The sequence below is a fragment of the Neofelis nebulosa genome, chromosome 11 (genome assembly GCF_028018385.1).
Source record: "Neofelis nebulosa isolate mNeoNeb1 chromosome 11, mNeoNeb1.pri, whole genome shotgun sequence".
Lineage (NCBI taxonomy): Eukaryota > Metazoa > Chordata > Mammalia > Carnivora > Felidae > Neofelis > Neofelis nebulosa.
Window position 1 is genome coordinate 64,796,218 of NC_080792.1, and position 18,088 is coordinate 64,814,305.

General features: G+C 57.6%; 3 protein-coding genes across 5 annotated transcripts in view; 1 reads left to right on the forward strand and 2 right to left on the reverse strand.

The window, feature by feature from the left end:
- CHCHD10 (coiled-coil-helix-coiled-coil-helix domain containing 10) overlaps positions 1-14,517 on the forward strand; it is a 93,890-nt gene extending 79,373 nt beyond the window's left edge. The window contains exons 2-5 of the mRNA XM_058692842.1: positions 12,674-12,716; positions 12,980-13,199; positions 14,070-14,217; positions 14,314-14,517. Of these exons, the coding sequence (XP_058548825.1) occupies positions 12,676-12,716; positions 12,980-13,199; positions 14,070-14,217; positions 14,314-14,333 (429 nt within the window). The 5' untranslated portion in view covers positions 12,674-12,675 and the 3' untranslated portion in view covers positions 14,334-14,517. The remainder of the gene's footprint in view (positions 1-12,673; positions 12,717-12,979; positions 13,200-14,069; positions 14,218-14,313) is intronic.
- MMP11 (matrix metallopeptidase 11) lies at positions 101-10,490 on the reverse strand. Of its 2 annotated transcripts, XM_058692830.1 has the most exons (8): positions 10,339-10,490; positions 4,946-5,172; positions 3,881-4,024; positions 3,669-3,802; positions 3,287-3,528; positions 2,984-3,200; positions 1,943-2,200; positions 101-975 (listed from the first exon to the last, which is right to left on the reverse strand). In XM_058692830.1, exons 1-8 carry the CDS (start codon positions 10,447-10,449, stop codon positions 842-844), a joined length of 1,467 nt encoding a protein of 488 aa, XP_058548813.1. In that variant the 5' UTR covers positions 10,450-10,490; the 3' UTR covers positions 101-841. The 2 variants fall into 2 exon arrangements, with proteins under 2 accessions (XP_058548813.1, XP_058548814.1); XM_058692831.1 differs by lacking the exon at positions 3,881-4,024.
- Positions 14,518-14,780: 263 nt separating the features above from the next.
- On the reverse strand, positions 14,781-16,735 carry C11H22orf15 (chromosome 11 C22orf15 homolog). Of its 2 annotated transcripts, none has more exons than XM_058692840.1 (2): positions 16,139-16,735; positions 14,781-15,688 (listed from the first exon to the last, which is right to left on the reverse strand). In XM_058692840.1, exons 1-2 carry the CDS (start codon positions 16,398-16,400, stop codon positions 15,303-15,305), a joined length of 648 nt encoding a protein of 215 aa, XP_058548823.1. In that variant the 5' UTR covers positions 16,401-16,735; the 3' UTR covers positions 14,781-15,302. The 2 variants fall into 2 exon arrangements, with proteins under 2 accessions (XP_058548823.1, XP_058548824.1); XM_058692841.1 differs by having other exon boundaries at positions 15,919-16,735.
- Positions 16,736-18,088: the final 1,353 nt, after the last annotated feature.

The window sequence follows — 18,088 nt, forward strand, 5'->3', positions numbered from 1 at the left end:
GGCTGTGACCAGGACACAGCAGGTGCTGAGTTGGCTCCCAGGTCCCCAGCTCTTCCCCCCTTCTGGCCTCATAGTTACAGAAAGAACCCAGGCAGGCAAGTAGAAAATAACCATATTTAATGACAGTACTCAGTAGAAAAAAAAAAAAAAAAAAGGCTTTGTACACACTGTACACACATTTACATGATTTTGGAGGATCCCAGTGCTGGGATGAGGGCTGGGAAGGATCTAGCCCAAGACAGGATTGAGGTATGTTGGGGCTTCAAGGGCCCGGGTCTCTAGCAGGAAGCACTCCCATCCCCAGCTGACTCTGGACCTTTTGGCCTGGATCCTGGGGAACATATCCCTAGGATCACCAACTAGAAAGCAGCCAGATCCAAGCACCTGCCCAGAGCTGACCTCTCAAGAAAAGGTAGAAGGCAGTGGTGCCCCTGGTCCCCCTATGCCAGCACCCTGCAGGAACCTCACAGCAGGGAGGGAATGAGGGCTTCAGCTCCCCCAGCCCTGCTGAGGTGCTACCCTGAGGGATAAGTATAGAAACTGAGGGCAGAAGGCTTTGACTGTGACCTGCACAGGTTGGGTAGGGCTGGCCTGAGACCACCCTCACCCTCAAGTAATGCCAGAGTCTCCTCGCCTAGTCCAAAGCAGTTGCTGGCAGGTGACCACGACCTGCGTGGCCCTCCCTGCAGTTGTCAAGGTGACAGCAGCCCCTCCCTACCCTCCTGAGGAAACACAGGCTCCATCCTGTGCCTGGTACCCACAGCCACAAGGATGGCCACTGGTCTCTATCCAATATCAGTGGCCTGGCAGGAGTCAGGAGCGCTGAGGGCATCCAAGTCAGTTAGCGGAAAGTGTTGGCAGACTCGGTACAGCCGAAGAAGTCAGGGCCCACGAGGCGGGGAAAGCCCTCCAGGGCCTTCACCTTCACAGGGTCGAACTTCCAATAGAGGCGACCTCGTAGAAAGTAGGCATAGCCTGAGGAGAGAGGAGGGTCAGACCTGGGTGAGTGGACACTGGGCCCTGCACCTGCCAGTCAGGATGTGCCCAGGGACAGGCACAGGAGGAAGTCAGATTCTCAGGGCTTGACCACTGTTGTGTTTCTTGAAACCTGCAGGCCCCAGGGTGACATTTCTGGAACCTTCAATGCCTTGGAGTACTACCTGTCCCAAGATCTGATCTGGGCTATCATTCCAGCTTGACAGATGCCTGGAGCCTCAGAAACTCAACAACTACCTCTCAGGAAAGCAAGTCTCCCTCCCCTCACCCCACCCCACCCCACCCCACCCCCATGTCAGTTCTATTCCTGTACCTGCCAGCCAGACTATAGACCAGCATCCTGAGGCAAGGTGGGCCATGCAGGTGACCCAGAGCCCCAGAGCTACCACAGGACTACTCTCCCAGTAGGTCCTGATGGGGGAGAACACAGAAGCAAGCCTCAGGGTATGGGGGAAAAAGTACTGGACTGCAAGTCCCACTCTAGTCCTTCAAGATAGTAGGCCAGTTCAGTGGTTAGGAGCAGGGACTGCCTGGGTGGGAGGTCTGGCTCCCCACTGTCCATCTAAGTGGTCCAGTTAGGGACCTCATTACGTGAGCTTCTGTTTGCCCCTCTGGAAACTGGGTTCACAACAAGTGTTATGTCAGAGGGCTGTTCTGAGAACTGCATGAGACATAAGGAGCTTAGCACTGTGCCTAGAACATCATCGGTCCTCAGTGTGCAGCAGCTATTATTTTACCAGCTATACTGAGAGACCTGGGCAAGTCCTGGCACCTCTCTAGCCCTCAGTCTTCCCATCTGCAGTATGGGGGCCTGGCCTTGCCCTGGCACAAGGAGGAGGGTGGACAAAGGACCCGTGATGAGGAGCTAATGCCCAGCTACCACCAGGTAGGAGATGTGGCTCTTACACCACTTGTACCAGCCACTCCTCTCCCCCCCTCAACGCACCATCAGCATCCTGGAAGGCGGCGTCAATCTCAGAGGGCACTCCTCGCCAGTCAGTCACCCGGCGGGGCACAGGGTTGTCCACACGGCGGGTGCTAAGGTGGAAGCGCCAGTAGTCTCCATCTCGGAAGAAGTAGATCTTGTTCTTCTCAGGGCCCCAGGCCAAGGCAGCCTGGATGGGGGGCCCCTGCAGCCCCAGCTCAGAGAGGGGTGAAGGGCCCAGGACTGGCTTCTCACCATTGTATACCCAGTACTGAGTGCCTGCCAGAGAGGGAAGGCTGCAATGGAGCTGCCCAACCACTGTACCTGGCCACCATGGACCTACCTGGCCAACACCACCGCCAGACTTTCCCGGTGTCAGTTTCCTTGTCCATAAAACACTCGGGCCAGAAATCCCACTCAGCACCCTTATCCCCAGAGGGAAGTTAGTGCCAGTAAGGACAAGTTTGGGTGATACATGCTCTGGGAGCTACTGCATGTGGAAGGTTATTCTAAACAGGAAGGAAACCTCCTGAGCTCTCGATTCTTCCCCTGCCATTTGGTTCCTTGTGACAAGTGCTTCAGATCATTCCCTGGGCCCCATCCTTGCCATAGCAGGCTTGGGCCTCTCTTGATGAAGTCCCTGCCACCTAGAATGCTTCAGGCTCTTGTCTCTCCCAGTTGAAAGTTAACAGCACGGGCTCTGGGGTTGCCAGAATGAGATCATATCCCTGCTCTGCCTTTTCCAAACTGTGCCTTTAATGAGTCACTGTACCACCTGTACTTCCCAGAGATCTCATCTCTAGAACAGGCGTACTGATCACACATACTCCCTAGGATGGCTTTGAGGGTTGAATGCATAGATGCACAGTCCACTGTGCAATGCCTTCTATCCTGCTCCCATCTTGAGAGCCACCTCCTCTGGGAGCCTCCCAGCTGTGCCCAGAGAAGTGAGTCATACTCTCCCTTGACACTGCCCATCATGTCTGCCTGGCTGTCCCTACCCTGGGCCATGATATTCCTGGCTCCTGAAGTCTCCTGAGCATGAACCCCAGTCCCCCTCACCTTGGAAGAACCAGATGTGGCCCTGGGAATCTTCAAAGGCTGCATCCACAGGACTGGGCAGTCCCTGCCAGTGACGAGAAGCCAGTGCAGGGTAGCCAGGCTGCAGCCGGCCCCCACGCAGCCGCCACACAAAGCCCACTTTGAAGAAGAAGAGCTCGCCACGGATGGTGGAGACTGCATCAAAGGTGATCTCGCAGGCATCTGGTGGCACTTCCGGCTGGTGTGGGAGAGAAAGGCTGAGCAAGAGCCCACATTGGAGCCACAGAGGCCAAAGAGTGAAGGGAGCTGGGAGCAGGGCCTCACCTCCAGCAGGGCAATCTCGTTGTCGTCCACCCCAGCCTGAGGGCCCACAGCCGGGGGCCTAGAGGTGGGGGCTGGCCGGGGTTGGCCGTAGAGGTGCTGGATGCCCCTGCGGTCATCCGGGCTAAGACTCAATGGGTAGCGGAATGTGTAGAAAGGGGACATAAGTGCCTTAGCAGCTGTCGTGTGCTGCAGCCCCAGCACATGGCCAAATTCGTGGGCTGCCACCTGCAGAAGGTCTGTGCCTGAAAAAGGGAGAATAGCCCAGCAATCCCCAAACCTCCCACCAGAAAACACTCAAACTCCAGAGCCCAGGTCAAGGACTTATCCCCATTCTCTACTATCTGTAGTTGCCCCATCCGGAAAATGGGTCCCCAGCCCATACCCTGGTTGTTCCCGATAGTCCAGGTCTCGTCATAGTCAAAGTGGACATCTCCTTCTCGGTGAGTCTTGGGGAAAAAGGCATGAGCCAGGATGCCCCCAGGTCCATCAAATGGCAGGTTGTCTCCATGCCAGTACCTATGGGTGGGTGGGCAGAGTCAGTGGCTACTGACAGGTGGGGCTAGTTCCCAGAGGGGTCTTAGGTAACTGGTTCACCTGGTAAAATCAATCATGATGTCAGCATGGCCCTCATGGACCTCGGTGAAGGTAAGTGGCGTCACCTCGCTCCACACTTGTAGGGCCTCTGCCACCGTCTGCCGCACCTGCTCCCGTACCAGCTGCCAGGGGAACCGGAGGATCCTGGGGGAAGGAGGAGGGGTCTGGGCCTTGCTTGGGACAGCCCCCTGATGGCTGTTGGACCCGGAGTTGCCCCTGGATGCTCAGTGGGGATGCATGCACATGGGACATGTGCCAAGTGTGCTCTGGGCCTCAGCTATGGTCCCTCGTCCACATGGGAACATCTCTGTGTGGGTTTGTATGGCCTTTGGTACACACAGGTGTCTGCATTTGGTGGAAAGAATGCAGGACCAGGAGCCCCAAGACCCACCTTCTAGACCTGATGGTGCCACTCACTGTGTGGAGACCTTGCCCTTTCACCCCAGTCTTGGTTTTCAGTTCCCCACCCAGGATATTTCTGAGCTCCAATCTGTGTGACACCACACCATCTGTCACATGCCATCCATCCCAGGCCAGCTCTCCACCTGCAGGACAAGTCTGACCTTCCACATCACTCCCAGTATTACTTGCTCACTCACCACTATTCCCATCGGCATGGACCCCAAGCTATGATGGTAGGTCTGAACAATGATGTGGTTAATGCCGAGAGGACCGGCCATGTTTCCCTCGTTTACCACAGAGTCCCAGGGCAGGCCTGGTGCTTACTATGTCCCCAGTAGGGGTTGCCTGGGTGACTGAAGGCCCCCCGCCCCACATGTCAATGGAGCCACCAGGTGTGTGCTGAGATTTTTTGTGTGTTGACAGAGCTACTGCCCCTCTGATGTGGGAAGGCATGGCTATGGTGGGGTGTTGTCTGCGTGTGCATCTAAGTTGGGGTTTAGTGAGTTGGTCCATGGATGGCTCAGGGGTCGGTGGACACACAGGTCTATTAACCACAGAGATCTGGCTCTAGCACGTGTCTCAAGAAGCAAGTGTGAGGGTGGCAGTTCACACACAGACACACAGGTAGGTCTAGAGCCTGCTCCCACAGCCACTGGCCCCTACCTGTAGGTGAGGTCTGTTTTCTCCCAGCGCCCGCCTGATAGCACAAACCGCTTTTGTCGGTTGCGGGCACTCAGCCCATCGGGTGGGTCAGGCACACCGCAGCGGGGAGGTCTGGGGCTGCTTGCTGGCTGGAGAGTCTCCTGGGCGGTAGTGGCAGGTGCCAGGCTGCTGGGAGCAGCTTCATGCCAGGACTGTGGCCCCCTCCTCACATGGCGGCGGGGTGCATCCTGGGCAGGAGAGAGGATGTGAAGGCCTGATCAGGCCTTGGGACCTCATGGCCCATCAGCATACTCATGCTCAACCTGGCCCACCTTGCAGATGGGCAAACTGAGGGCAAGAGAAGGGGTGTGCCAGCCATCACACAACAGGGCCCTTTGTCATGGACTGGCTCAGATTTCCTGTGTCTTCCTGGAGGGCCTGGGCTGTCTGTCCAGCCACTTGGGCCAGTAAGGTCTGGGTGGGGATGCAGCCCCTGACTCCACACACACCCAGGAATGGATCCCACAAAGCTTTCAAGGAAAGGCCAAGCAAGCTCCTCCTGCTCCCCCTACTGGTCCCCACCCCTCCCACCCCAGCAAAGCTTTTTTGCCTCCTTTTCTTCCTTCCTCCACTCCGCCCCCCAACTCTACCCTCTCCAATTACCTAAGCAGGCTCCTGCCCAGGGCCCCCAACACTGCCACACCCCAGTGTGGGTCTGCAGCCCTGTGGCACAGCCTTGGTTTGCTCACCTGACAAATGGGGATGATACCTCCCCAGTGTTGGGCCATGCTTGGGCAGGGGGAGACAGACAATTCCCAGATGCCCAGCCCCACCCAGCCCTGGGGCCAGACTGGAGCCCCAGCACCGCAGATGGGGATTCTAACACAGAGCGCCCACCCCCTGCAACATCCAGGGCAGAGGTCACAGTTTTCACACTTGAAAAAAGCACAAGCTCAGAGAGGTGGGGAGACCCTTCAAGATCATGCAGCAAGGGTATGGCGGAGCCAGGTGAGGAATCTGGTGTCCAGGCAGGAATCAGAAGGTAGTTTCGGGATACTTTGCAAAGCTGGAGAGGCATGGAGCTGTACCATTGGCTAGAGACTAAGTGCCTGCCTGGTCTGGGGCTGACTGGTCTGGGTGGTTGGGGCCTCCCCCACAGCCATATTTGGGGTGGGAGCCAGGTCACCCAGGCCCCACCCTCGCCCTTAGCCTCTGGCAGCTCTCCCAGGCGGTAGGCGTCCCAGGGCTCTGATCCTTGTCCCAGTGCCTCTAGTCTCTCAATTCCAGGGCCACTAATAACTCAACCTCTCAGAGTCACCCAGACTCAACCCTAAGAACACCCCACTAGAAAGGGGTCTTCTGAACACCCAGGGGCACAGCTACCTGAGATATGAGAAAAAACCCTGGACCAGCTTTCTGATTTCAGAACTTGCTTATTGAATGGTTAGTTACCTGGCAGAGCCCAGCCTCACTGGGTTGTGGGTTCCTGTTGATATTGGACTTACTGCTAGTTAAGTACTTCTCACTCTTGCAGTTCACCTGTATCCAGGACCCTACCAACAGTTCCACAGACATGCTCTTAGCCCCTGATGGTACCTCTCACTAACTCTACTGTCATTATCCCCCATTTCTCAGATGAGAAAACAGAACCCAGAGAAGTTAAGCAACTAGCCCAGGTAACAGCTGACTGGTGGTAGGCTGTCTTTGCTCACAACCCACTCCCTATCTGCTACCTCTGCTGTGCTCTTCAGGCTGGAGCCACCCTTCCCCTGGAGGAGGGATCCAGGCTGCCCTCACTTTGGTGACAGAAGAGAAGGAATGGGAAATTATTAAGCACCTGCTACTTTCCTGGGCACTCTGTCAGCTCTTTGAACCTCCACCCCCACACCCCCAATAAGGTGGGGATGATATATATGTGAGGTCTCCCATTGAGGATATGGACCCCAGGTCTGTGTGCCTAGCCATAAGAGCCTGCCCTTTCTCCTCCCCACACTGCCCCCTTGACTTCCTAGATAAACAGATTCCTTCCCCCAATCCTGGAAAGGGTAAGACTGGGTTGTCCCCTGGGATCCCCAAGTAGCCCAGAGCCCAGCTGACCAGCTCTATTTACGCCTGTAAGCAGAAATCCCTTATCTCCTCTGCCCTGCAGTGAGGCCTGGACCAGCCAGCCATGGAGGGAGGGTAGGTAATGGACACACACACCATACCTTCCTCTCCTGCCCCCATGAGGCATGACAGGTCCTTGCCCAGACCGCTGGATCATGGCACTCTCAGTCCAACAGCAAGAGTCACAGTCTGAGATTCAGAAGGGCCAGTTCTAGGCCATGCTCACCCTGGATAGAGTGCCCCTGGCCAAGTCCCTGCCCTCTTTTTAGCTTTGACTTCTCTGTCAAAGGGGGAAGGTACTACAGCAGAGGGCTGAATAACCTCCCTCCCTGGTGCCCACTGCAGCATCTGGCACAGAGAAGAGCCTCTTGCCTGGCCCACCCCCTTGCCCCTGTGGGCCCTCCCCTCCCACACCTGGAAATCTGCTCTCACCACACATGCTACAGCTCCCACCACCCACCTCGTGTCCTGCTCCCCCAAAGTTCCCAGACTACATCATAAACAGGAATTGCAGCTAGCGAAGGTAGCTTGCAGGCCCAGAGAAGACTGACTTGTGCAGGGTCTCCCAGAAAGCCAGAGGTTCATGCTCACTGTCCATGTCACATTCATTGGTCTTGGAGAGTGAGTGAGCAGGAGGCCCTAGAATCAAGGTCTCCAGCCAGCGGTACTTTCCAGTATTTGTTTTCTGGAGCCATCATTTAATGGCTCTTGGCCTCAGTTTCCCCATTACTGGGATGGGACACATGCTCCCTGCCCTGCTGACATCCTACACTTCATCTTTATGAGCCTTTTCTCGCCTGGGGTCAGACACCCTAACTGAAAGTCCTGGCCCAGAGCCCCTTTCAGATCCCTAAGACCGGTGTGCTTGGTTCTCCCAAGGCTGCTGGGATTCTGTGAGGTGGGGTGGTGGGCACAGACCATGCCTGGTCTCATCTACGGGAGGGTTGGGTAGCAGACACCACCACATTTCTCAGAGGAAGAAAGAGAGCCCAGAGAGGTCAAGGACTTTGCCCAGGGTCACACAGTAAGTCAGAAGAGAGCTGGACCTAGACCTGGGGCCCTTGCTTCTTCCACCCACAAGGCCCCCCTCCCCCTACCTCCTCAGCTCTTGGCCTGTCTCCAAAACCCACGTTCCTGAGAAGTGTTTCTTCTTTCGATGCCTTCCCTCCTCCTCCTCCTCCTAGGCCAGGAGCCTTCCTTGGCCTGCCCTGTGGTAGGCACTGAGCTCACTCACCCTGCCTTCCTCTTGCGGGGCACCAAATCACAGCCTCAAACATACAAGGAACTTCTCAGCTGACTCAGTCTCCTGGCTGAGCTAGATAGAGCCTTGGGGTCAGTGCCTGGGCAACTTCCAATCCAGAAAACGGGAGGCACCCCGTAGAGGGGAGATAAAGGACCCCAAGCCAGGAAACTGCTGGGTAAGGCCAGGTTAGTTTTGCCCCTCTCTGAGCCTCAGTTTGCTATTGGTCCAACGGGGATAATTAATAAAGACGGCTCTGCCTTCTGCTGTTGGTAGGAGGCGACCCTGATGGGAGGGCACTTTGTTAGGCTGTGAGAAAGAATGGGGAGCATCACTACACCATTCTATGCAGCACCATGCCCCTCTGAGGCTCAGAGAAGTCAAGCAACCTGCCCAAGTTGTGCAGCCAGGCAATAGGCAGGTCCACCAACTGCCCCACATTGAACCTAATCTTCTCCCCACCCCGGTCCCTGCTGGCTCCAGGAACAAACGCAGCCTCTGTCCTACAGGACTGCAGGGCTTTCATCAACCCTGAAAGCTGTGAACTGGGATGGATAAATATTTACAGAGCTTTCCTGGCCCCTGTGATGGCAGCCTGGGGATAAACACGTTGAAGGCGACCCCAAATGCTCCCTGCATATCTGCAGAGTGACAGACAACAGCCCAGCTCAAACCTGACCCCAACTGACGCTGCACAAGTGTCAAAGTGGCAGCCAGAGGTGACATTGTGTCTCCAGAGTGACTGGTTGTGCCCTCTCCTCCCATTACCTCATTTAATCCTCAGTGCCCTGTTATCCCCCACCCACCCGCCAAGACTGAGGGGTGGGATCCTAAGACACAAGAAGGCTCACCTAGGGCACCAGGTTTAAGCCCAGATCTCTCTAATTCCTGAACCTGTGAGGTCAACTGGCTACCCAGGGTGATTTCTGACTCTCCCAAGTTCAAAGGGAGTGAGAAGAGTTGGGGAAGAGGCAGAGCCTTGGGACTGAGGTACCTCCTTTCCCTAACCTACCCATCCTGTCCTCTTTTGCTCCCATAGCCAGGATGGGGCAAGCTGGCCAGGGTAGAGCTGGTGTGACTGGAGAGAGGGGCCCAGGCTGGTCAGATCTCCCTCCTCCAGATGGTCTCACGACTCCTGCCTGGCACACCTCCTAATGCTCCCATCCCTACCTGGGCGGTCTGTATGCTTCAGCTGAGATCCAGGGGGCTTGTGGGCTTGCAGCTGCCCAGGTTCTGCCTGGCCACCCTTGTGATTGGTCCCTCAAGGCCCCAGCTGGAGGGGAGGGTACTGGGCACACACAGGCTGTCACACAACACCCCACGACTGTCCTTCCTCTACTCACTCTGCTGCCTTCTCACATGGACCGTCTTCTCTCTTCCCTTTCTTTTCCCAGCCCCTTCCTTTCTGAGGGTCTCAGCCGCCCACTTTCGGTTCTTCTTTCTCTGTCATAAACACACGCGTGTGTGCGCGCACACACACACACACACACCACAGCTCTCACACTCGTGCTGTCCTGGCTTCACACCTCCCAAACTTGCCACTTGTAGGTTCCCAGTTGGAGCCACCTCTTCTGGGCTCAGACCCCATTTGCCCCAGGGCAGTGCTGTCCTCCCAGCTCTTCTTTAATCCTCCAGCTCACTGCACCCCTGGAGGTGTGCTCACCGAGGCCACACACCGGGAGACTGACACCAGCCTGAGGCTTTGTCCTCGCGAAGAATAGGAGGCCCTGTAACCACTCCCTCTGCTACCTGGTCCAGGAAACAACCCAGCTTCTGCAGCTGGGGAGCCGAGGAGCAGGTCCCCACGCTGGGAGGGGGCGTGCGTCTAGCGCAGAGTCCCGCCTCACCAGCCTGAGCAATCCTGGCGCAGGCTCCACTTGCACACCTCCAGGGACGGGAAGTTCACTATCTTTCACGTCCATAGGGACCCAGAAAGCGTTTCGGGTAACGTGCCGCTCCAGGCCACCCGGGCGCCCCCGTGGGTCCGGGTCCAGCTCGGTCACTGGGCCCAGCCCGCGTGCCCGGCACCCCCTCGGCGAGGAGCGGCCGACCAGCTCCAGGCACTCACCAGGGGCCGTGGGTCCCGGGCCAGCAGCTGTGGCGGCGGGAGCAACAACAGCAGCAGCGGCAGCAGGAGAGCGCGCGGGGCCGCGCCGCGGAGCCGGGCGGCCCGAGCCATCCGCCCCGGGGCTGCTGAGCCTGCTGGGCCGCGCCGGGCCACCGCCCCTTATAGCCTTCGCCCCGCCCCGGCCCCGCCCCACACGCCTTTTGTTCTAAACTCTCCCGGCGGAGGCCGCGGCCAGGGTGGGGGAGGTGGAGGGTAAGGGCTGGTCCCGCTAGGGCTGGAGGCTCGGAGACCCAGTCCTTCCTAGGATCGGGAGAGCCTGAGGTCTAAGAGTCCTGGTGTTGGGCGCCCAGGCCAGCTGGTGCTACTCCAGGCCTCACTTTCCCCGCTGTGCTGTGGGGAGTCTGACAGGAGCCGAATTTGACTCCTCCTGGTCCCTACCCCACCTTTGGAAGGGGCTTCCCTAGCTGATTTCCCTCGTGGCCTAACCTCTGACCTACTGCTAGCCTATGACAGGTGGTTGTTCCCAGGGCAAGTTCTCCTTAGAGCCTTAGCTGATGGGTCTGGAAGATGGCATAACAGCCCCTGTGAAACAAGGGATGTGTCTCAGGGGAAATTGAGGCATAAGGAGGTGGCTAGCCAGTCCCCAGCTTAGAATATGTAGACAATTTATAAATGGGAAAACTGAGGGCCCAAGATCAGGCTTTCCCATACCAGCAGGCAAATGGAGGGGTCAGGAAGGAGGATGCTATCGGTAGACTGAGGCAGGCAGGGAGCCAGTCTCTGAGTGGGGACACTTGTGGCTCAAGAGACTAACACACTCCACAAGGGCCCTAGGGGCTAGGTTTCTGAGACCTGAGAGAGAGGAGGTGAAAATCAAAGGAGAGGGTGATGTCCATATGCTGGAAGGGATCCTCTACTCGTGACCAGGTGCCTCACCACTTCACGAAGGCAATCTGCTCCATCATGGCCAACCCCGCAGAGCCAAAACCCAAGCAGTGGCTCCCATCCTAGCAGGCAGGGTCCTGAGAGGCTGCAAGGTGAGGCTGTGGGCACCCAGCCAGGGCGTAAGAAGGGAAGGAGGCCAACAGGGAGAAGAGGGCGATCAGGCTGACTCAACCCCTCCCTCCAGGTTCGGGTCCAGGGAGCCCTCTCAGCCTCTCCAGGAAGGCTCCACAGAGACTCCTAGAGGGCCAGGAGAGGAGAGACAAGGCATCAGCTATCTTTACTACCTGGAGTGTGAACAATCTGTTTCGTTAAAGTGACTCACTTTTACTTGGGGTGATTTCATCTTCCCTACAATCCCGGTGCTACAGGGCCCCCCACTGGCACACGGGACAGTGATAGGGGAGGGTAAAGAAATTAGAGCTCCTTCCTGCCCAAGGGTCATATGTGATTACTGCAAAATCACTCAGAAAAAAAAAACCTATAAACCTCAAGCTCCTGGAGGGCTGGGAAGCGTCCTAAATCCGCGCCTCGGCCCTTCCCTTGGTCTGGAACCAAGGTGGTAAAATCGCGAGGCCACAGTATTCAAACCTGCGGCCAACGCCTCTGGGCACCCAGAGGGCCTTTGGAATGGGCATGCTGCTAGTATGTCGCTAAACACTGTCAGTGTCCGGCGCTGCATCCGTGATGCAGGGTAGGGTGTCAGGCAGGGTGCTTGGCCGCATGGGGTGTTTCATCCCACCCCAAGAGGGTGCTGCCCAAGACTGGCCAGGGTTGTGACTCATTTAGGGCAGGGAGTCGAAGAAGGGCTCCGGACGCCCCCTGGCGGAGGTTCTGGGGATGGGTCGCGCTGGGCTTTCCTTCGGGAATTTCTTCCCCGCGACCCTGACACCAAGTCGTAGTCAGTAAACCCAGTCCGTAGGAGGGGGACCAGAGTCTGGCCTGACGCCCCGTGCCCCCCCCCTTGCTGGCTTCAACCGGTCGCCCCCCTGTCAAGTTCTCCCCTGGCCCTCGGACATGAACCAACTCCACTCCCAGCGCTCCGCGATAGTTTCTGAAGGGACTTTGCCCGTCGTAACCCCTCGTCACTTTGCAGCGTTGGTCCGTGTCCCCAGGGCCCACACAGCTCGGGACAGGCGCAAGGAGGAAGCAGGGTAACATTTCCAGCTAAGAAGTGAGGTGAAACGCTGAAACGAGGTGATGCTGGAAGGGACAGGTCTCGGAGACCCGCGCGAAGGTGAGAGCGGCCCCAGGCCTGGCTACTCCCTTTGGGGGCGTGGCCCCTAGGCCCCGCCCCCTGGCGCCAGCTGAGTTTAGCGGCGCCACATTCGTCCCGAGACAGAACCGCTGCCACTGTCGTCTCTGACTGCGCTTGGCCAAGTCCCACCGTCATCCATGCCCCGGGGAAGCCGCAGCGCGGCCGCCCGGCCAGCCAGGTGTGAGCAGGACAGGGGCCGGGTGGGGAGAGGGCTAGGAAAGCGGGGGCACTCCCCCACCAGGGCGTGATAGTGTGACCTTGGCGACTGCTACGCCATCTTGGTGGGGGGAGGGGCGGGGTGCTGCAACCACGTGTCTAAGACTGTGGTCGCCCACCCTCTGGGGGGAGGAGGGGAGGGTTCGTGCCCGGGAGTCGAAGGCCCTTGGGGTCCCAGTTCCGGGGTCCGGCTGGGATTGACCCTACGTCTCCCCCCACACGCAGCCGCGCCGCCGCGCCCTCAGTTCACCCACCAGCGCACCCGCCGCCCTCTGCTGCTGCACCGGCCCCCACCCCGTCAGGCCAGCCTGGCCTGATGGCGCAGATGGCGTCCACGGCCGCTGGCGTGGCTGTGGGCTCGGCTGTGGGACACGTCGTGGGTAGCGCCCTGACCGGAGCCTTCAGCGGAGGGAGCTCAGAGCCTGCCCAGCCTGCCACTCAGCAGGTGAGCTGCGGGCTCAGGAGAAACTGAGGCCCGCTTCTCTCAAGGCCACATAGTAAGGAGCTGCTGGAATGTCCATGAAGGAGTGCCGTGGCGTGTTCAGAGCTGCCTCAGGCCCAGGACTTTTCCCAAGAAGGGTCTTATTCCTCACTCTGCTGTTAGCCTCCTGTCACTCACAGGCAGGCTCTCCTAGTCCCTTCCCTGAGGCCAAGGTCCCTAGACTCCCAGGGATACACCAGCACTTTAAAAATGGAAAAGCCAAAGTCCTTAGCGGTTCAGAGACTGGCCCAAGGTAACCCAACCTAGTGGAGGGGGGGGATGTTGAAGTTCTGAGTCCCTGCTCTCCCTGTTCCCAGGTTCTGCCCTGTAGACCTTGCATCCCAAGGGCAAGGGGTAGCCAGCGACTCTGGGCCTGTTTCCTGCTGGCTTATCCCCTACTGGGTGCCCCACCAGTCCTGAGCCACATGCGGCTTAGTGGCAGGGTCAGGGGTCATAAAGATCAGTATGGCTGAGGCTGGAAGCTACTGGTACTTGTGCGGGTGGGGCTTATACTCCAAGAGTACAAGCACAACGCCATGCTTTTCCAGAGCCTTCTCCCACCTCTCAGGCCCTACATGCCCAGTGAGCCCATTATGAGGCAATTGGGAAATGCTGTCTATAACAGCACTAGCATCGGCTGAGTGGGTTTGACAGGGCTGTGGGCTCCTTCTGTTTCACAGAGGGAACAGCTGAGTGTAGACAGGGTAGGCTGCCAGGGATCCCAGGGGCACCTGGGCTGGGGGTGTGGGGAGGGGCAGGCAGCTCCCAGCTTTGGAACCCACTTCTGGGTGCCAACCTGGAGCTGACATTGCTGCCTCCTGTGCCATACCCTAGGCCCCCATCCACACTGGCCCCCAGCCCCTGCAGATGGGGCCCTGCGCCTACGAGATCAAGCAGTTCCTGGACTGCTCCACCACTCAGAGTGACCTGTCCCTGTGTGAGGGCTTCAGTGAGGCCCTGAAGCAGTGCAAGTACAACCATGGTGAGCAGCTCCTGAATGGGGCAGGAGTGGGAGGGGCAGTCCCTCTTCCTGAACCTGCAGGCTAACCCTGAGCCTGTGCCACCCCTCCCTCCACAGGTCTGAGCTCACTGCCCTGAAGAGACTGGTGTAGACTGGTGCAGATCCATGAGCCAACCCTGCACCCACCTTCACCCCTTCACCAACAGCCAGACCACTACGTCAGATTGTACCCATGTAGCTGGGTTGGAAGTGAGGAGGGGGTTTCTCATCCCGCAGATGACCGGAGACGCAAATGTGCAATTAAAAGAGTTTTAGACCATAGCCTGCTGTGTGCCCTCTCATTTAGTTTATCTGCTGGGGTGGGGTCAGGGGGCATGGATGGATGTCCAACTGAGGGGTGGAATGTTTCACTTCATGCCAGCCAGCATCCTGGGTGCGGGAGGGGGAGGAGCCCTGTTGTAATTTGATGACCTTGACAATCCAAATAGGGATGAGTCGTTAGCAGGGACCCCAAGGGCACCTGACTCTAGGTGCTGGAATCCCTGGATAAGCCTGTTGTCTCCCCCTGTCAGGGTTGCTTGCCCCCACACCTTTGGATCCCCTTCTCTGCACCCACATCTTAGGGGCTCCCCCTTGGTGGCCTCACGTCCAGTCTGTGACCCTGCTCCTCTTGCTGATGGCAGCTTCTCAGTAATTCCAGATTCTGCAAGAAGAATGCCACTGGGCTGCTATCTGTTTGGGCCTGATCACACATGGCAGAGGTCATGGCCAACCCCCTTGGATCTGAGTCCAGCTCAGCCACTTGGCTGTGATGTGCCAGGTCACAGGGCCTGCTGAAACAGAGAAGCAGGCCCTTAGATCCCAGGGCAGACCTCACTATCATGTGCTCTGTGCTACTGCCTTCCTTGAGTTCACCAGCTATGTGTTGAGCACCTACTGTGTGCCAGGCCCTATTCGATATCTCTGGGGGCACTGAGGATGTTCCTGCCCTTGGGCGTTTATATTCCAGTGGAGTGGTGGGAATGTCTCTTGGTGCACTGTGTTCTAGCTTGTATGTACTTCTGCGTGTGGGGTTTTCTGGGGGAGGGGGGTTTGGAGTCTACCTCTCAGCACACATAAGTCTGTTCGCTGGGACTTCTGGGTGTGAGCATTCCTCCAGGTGTCTGTGTCTCCTCCTTACCTGGCTCCTGGCCCCAGCTAACGGGTCCTGGATGGCAGGGATCCCTTCCTTCGTGGCTTTGAAAGGGGGCCTTGCTCCTGGTGGTCACGCCGAGTGCTCGTGCGCCTCCTCCGGCCATCACTTGTGGGTTGTAGGCCTGACAGGCAGCGAAGCTCCTCTGGAAGGCCCAAGAAGCCCTATCTATGGGAGGTGGGGAGAAGGCGCACCCTCCCCCTGGGGCTGTAGTGTGAGACTCACCTGCCAGCTCTGGACACTGGTCATCCAGGTTCTCCAGTAGGGACTCATAGCGGGTGGGGGCCCCATCATCCCCCTCTGTGGAGGGAGTAAGACTGATTCCTGACTGGCCTGGTGGTTCCCACCTTCACCTCTCACTCGACCTATTTGCTGGCCCTGGCTGGGGTCAACAAGGCATTGGATGGGAAGGGTCAAGGCTAGGTCCTGGCCAAAGTGGGGGGCTGGCCCGGGCCTTGGGTGGTCTTGGACTGGTGTCCCCCTCTCACATCCCAACATAACTCCAAGGGGAAATCTTGGGCCCCACTTACTGATGATCTGCACAAGGACATAGGTCCCACGCTCCTGCAGCAGGGGGCTGCCCATGGAAGGGGCCTGGGAAGCCCCTTCATCCAGGCTCACCAGGTGCCCATCCTCAGCCAGGAGGGCAATGGTCGCTGGGAGGGTAGGGAGGAAGGCAAGGCAGGGGCTGGTACCTCTGCCTGGGGACCCTTGGCCCCTTCTCCCCAGCACCCCTCCATGCCCCCTCACCATCTGGGGGCACCTGCCCCCTCTGCCTCAAGTGGGCAGTGAGTATCACCAGGCTGCACCAAGTGTTCACCAGCTCCCAGCAGCCAGCTGTAGGGACAGGGCAGAGGTGAGTGAATGGGACCCTCTGTTTCTCCCAGTCTGGGACCATCTGTCTTGCTTTCATCTCTTCTGTAACCCGAGGAGGGAACAGGTCTCCAGGATTAAGACTGTACCCTCCTCCACCCATCTTCTGAGATGTCAGTGACCAGGGCACATAGCTCATGCCTCCTGCATTGGGTGCCCCCCTCCCACTCCAGCGCCGCCTCTACACCGGACTTCTCTCCAGCACCAGACCCCCCCATTCTCCTACCCCAGCCCCACCTGCCACCAGAAGTCTGGAAATCTTTAACTGTGGCTAGAGCTTTAGGTGCCTAATGTGCCCTGAAGCTTGAAGACAACTGACTGAATTAGAGACTGTGTAATTTAACAACATGCCCTGTGGTGTTGTGGTGGGTGTTCTCCTAGAGGAGCCCACTGGAATTTCCCACAATCCAGCCACCGGCGTTTCCCCTCAACAGACTCCAAGCATTTGCTCTGTCTTCTCATAGAGCTGTTTCCCTAAACCCCCCATCCCCTTACCCAAGTGCACCTCCCTTCCTCACACTGCCTCCCCACCCTCCCCTAGGGTGGAGGAAAGCAAGCCTCTGAATGTACTCTCCCCCTACCTGTCTCGGGACAGGGGATCCTGCTTACCTCCAAACATCACTGTGATAAACATGCCTCTGCAGGGGAGAGTAGACAGATGTGTGGGCTTCGATCCCCTAACCTGCGACTTCCTGACTAAGGAAGGATCTGGGGCTGAGATCTATTCTGGGTGGGGCCCTGCCAGGAAACGTGCATACGTGTTTGGGAATGGGTGGGTGGATCCAGGCTTAGGTTCTTGCTTGGCCACCCTTGGAGCTGGGCTCCACCAGCCTAGAGGGGTCCCTGCAGCTAGTTCAGGACGCCTGGCCTCCTCTTCCTCCCGCTTGCTGGGTCAGAGCAGCTTTCTGGGTCAGAGCAGCCGGAAAGCAGACTGAGGCCCTCCCAGCTTCCAATCTGGTCTCCATGGCAGTGGGAGCTGCCAAGTCGTCTAGGCAGCAAATGCCTTCCCCACAGTATCCTGGTAACAGGATCTGGGGCTGGAGTATGGGCACTCCCTAAGGCAGGGCTAGAGTGCGGGCTCAAGCCTTGTAGTCCAGGGATGGCCCAAGACCACATCTCCCCACCAGTACAGACAGAGCTCGCAGGCTGAAAGTGGGAGAGGACCCTGTCCCTGGGAAAACTCCCAACTATGAGCTGCGGCCATGGCCAAAGCCTGGCATCCTCACCAACCTTGCTCTCCCCTACCTTCTCAAGGCCCTCTTCCCTGTGCTCACTGTCTTTGCTCTCCTTTCCCTCTCTGCTTTCCTCCACACCTTCAGCCTCCTCTCTCTTTCCTTCTCTCCTTGTTCCATCAAGTTTATTGAGATACACTTTACAGTAAAATTCACTTAAAGTGACAAAAATCTGACAAATCGCATAGAGCCACCACCACACTGGGGAGGCAGATCATTTCCCTCACCCCCAAAATCCTTTATGCCCCGTTGTAGTCAATGCCGGCCCCTGGCAGCCACTGCTCTGTGTTCTGCCCCTGCCTTTTCCAGAATTGTATACAACAAATCATAGAGCATGGAGCCTTTTGAGTCTGGCTTCTTTCGCTTAGCATGAGATTCACTCAGGTTGTTGTGTGTATCAATGGCTCATTCCTTCTTATTGCTGAGAAGGGTCCCATTGTCTAGATGTGCCACAGTTTGTTGATCCACTCACCTATTGTTTGGATTGTTTCCAGTTTTTTGCCATTAGGAATAAAGCCAGTACAGACATTTTTGTGCAGATAGGTTTTTGTTTCTGTACCAATCCGTGCCCATCCTTTAACTTTTTCTCTCATTT

What these genes read in the sequence shown, in the direction of transcription:
- MMP11 (XM_058692830.1), bottom strand. Translation starts at nt 10,449, where the DNA reads ATGGCTCGGGCCGCCCGGCTCCGCGGCGCGGCCCCGCGCGCTCTCCTG. An exon ending in CCCGGGACCCACGGCCCCTG is followed by an intron (nt 5,173 to 10,338) that starts GTGAGTGCCTGG and finishes TCTCCTGCCCAG; the next exon opens with GATGCACCCCGCCGCCATGT. An exon ending in ATCATGATTGATTTTACCAG is followed by an intron (nt 3,803 to 3,880) that starts GTGAACCAGTTA and finishes ACCCACCCATAG; the next exon opens with GTACTGGCATGGAGACAACC.
- C11H22orf15 (XM_058692840.1), bottom strand. Translation starts at nt 16,400, where the DNA reads ATGAGCTATGTGCCCTGGTCACTGACATCTCAGAAGATGGGTGGAGGA. An exon ending in GGGGCAGGTGCCCCCAGATG is followed by an intron (nt 15,689 to 16,138) that starts GTGAGGGGGCAT and finishes CTCCCTCCACAG; the next exon opens with AGGGGGATGATGGGGCCCCC.